This window comes from Silene latifolia, chromosome Y, assembly GCF_048544455.1.
Source record: "Silene latifolia isolate original U9 population chromosome Y, ASM4854445v1, whole genome shotgun sequence".
In the NCBI taxonomy this organism is placed as follows: Eukaryota; Viridiplantae; Streptophyta; class Magnoliopsida; order Caryophyllales; family Caryophyllaceae; genus Silene; species Silene latifolia.
Genome location: NC_133538.1, coordinates 109,864,262 through 109,865,595, shown reverse-complemented (window position 1 = coordinate 109,865,595; position 1,334 = coordinate 109,864,262). Strand labels below are relative to the sequence as shown.

At 42.3% G+C, this 1,334-nt stretch overlaps 1 protein-coding gene across 1 annotated transcript; it reads left to right on the top strand.

Annotated features, from left to right (window-relative positions):
* The first annotated feature begins 247 nt into the window (after positions 1-247).
* Positions 248-1,128, top strand: LOC141628726 (uncharacterized). The gene is made up of 2 exons (XM_074441825.1): positions 248-1,007; positions 1,100-1,128. Exons 1-2 carry the CDS (start codon positions 248-250, stop codon positions 1,126-1,128), a joined length of 789 nt encoding a protein of 262 aa, XP_074297926.1.
* Positions 1,129-1,334: the final 206 nt, after the last annotated feature.

Here is a 1,334-nt window from a genome sequence, read left to right as displayed (position 1 = left end):
TGTGTAGATAATATGCTAACCATATTTAGTTTATTGTATATCTTTTAGCCTTATTTGTAGGCATAGTATTAGGTAAGTAAATATCTTCTTGATGTATAAGTAACGTAGCTTGTAACAAGTTCTTATTCATTCAATAACACAATCTTCACAATTCTTTTGTCTGTGTACTCTTGCCCGTCTTCATGGCATCAGAGTAGAATTTTTTTTCGATCCTTTTTTTTTTCCACATTCCTTTTCCTTTATCACAATGACGGGAGGAACAGACAACAAAAATACTCCAAAACAAGAGCACATACCCCCTTCTTCGCCTCTATATTTACACCCGAGTGAGAGCCCTAATCTATCTCTTTCGCAAATCATTTTCGATGGAGACAATTATCAACTATGGGCAGACGCGGTGCGTAACGGTCTCGATGCTAAAAATAAATTGAGTTTCATCGAGGGAACCGTAAAGAGGCCAGATGTGGCGGAAGGTGCGGTTGAGACCATGGAGGCCGTTGCTTGGCGTCAATGCAACGCTATGATTAAAGCTTGGTTGAGAAATTCAATCAATCCGAAACTTCATCCAAGTATAGCTTTTTCCGAAACTGTTGCTGAAATTTGGAAAGAATTACGTGATCGATATTCCACCGGGAATGCACCACGGGTTCATCAACTAAAATCCGATTTAAATGAGTGCAAACAAGGGAAAAATCAATCCGTAGTCGAGTATTATACTCAACTCAAGGCTATTTGGGATGAACTCGGAAATTACACGAAGATACCCAAATGCACTTGTGGCGCGGCTGCTGCAATTATTAAAGATCGAGAGGAAGAAAAAGTACACCAGTTTTTGATGGGACTTGACACTACTCTCTATGGACATGTTCGATCCAATTTATTAATGGAGGATGAAATTGCCTCTTTGAGCAGGGTATACGCCTTGGTTTTGCGTGAAGAACGTCATCGAATGGTGACTAAAGTTAAAGAGGAGACCATGGAAGCAGCTATGGCCGCACAAGTAACGGGTAATTCTGCTCGTACTTCTGAACCGAATAAGGAGGAAGATGCAGTCACTGTCATCCGTTGCACGTATTGCAACAAATTGTGGCACACCGAGGACATATGTTGGGAGAAACTCAAAATTAATGGCCGTGGCAGAGGCCGTGGCAGAGGCCGTGGGAAGAGCAGCCGAGGCCGAGGTGGACAGGGTCAGCACGCCAACGCCGCGACAACAACCAGTGACGATGGAAAGCAGGGATTCACACATGATGAGATGGCTCAATTAAGGTCACTTTTAAGCAATAAAAGTGAAGGTAGTCAATCAAAATCAGGTATGGATAACGATAATCATG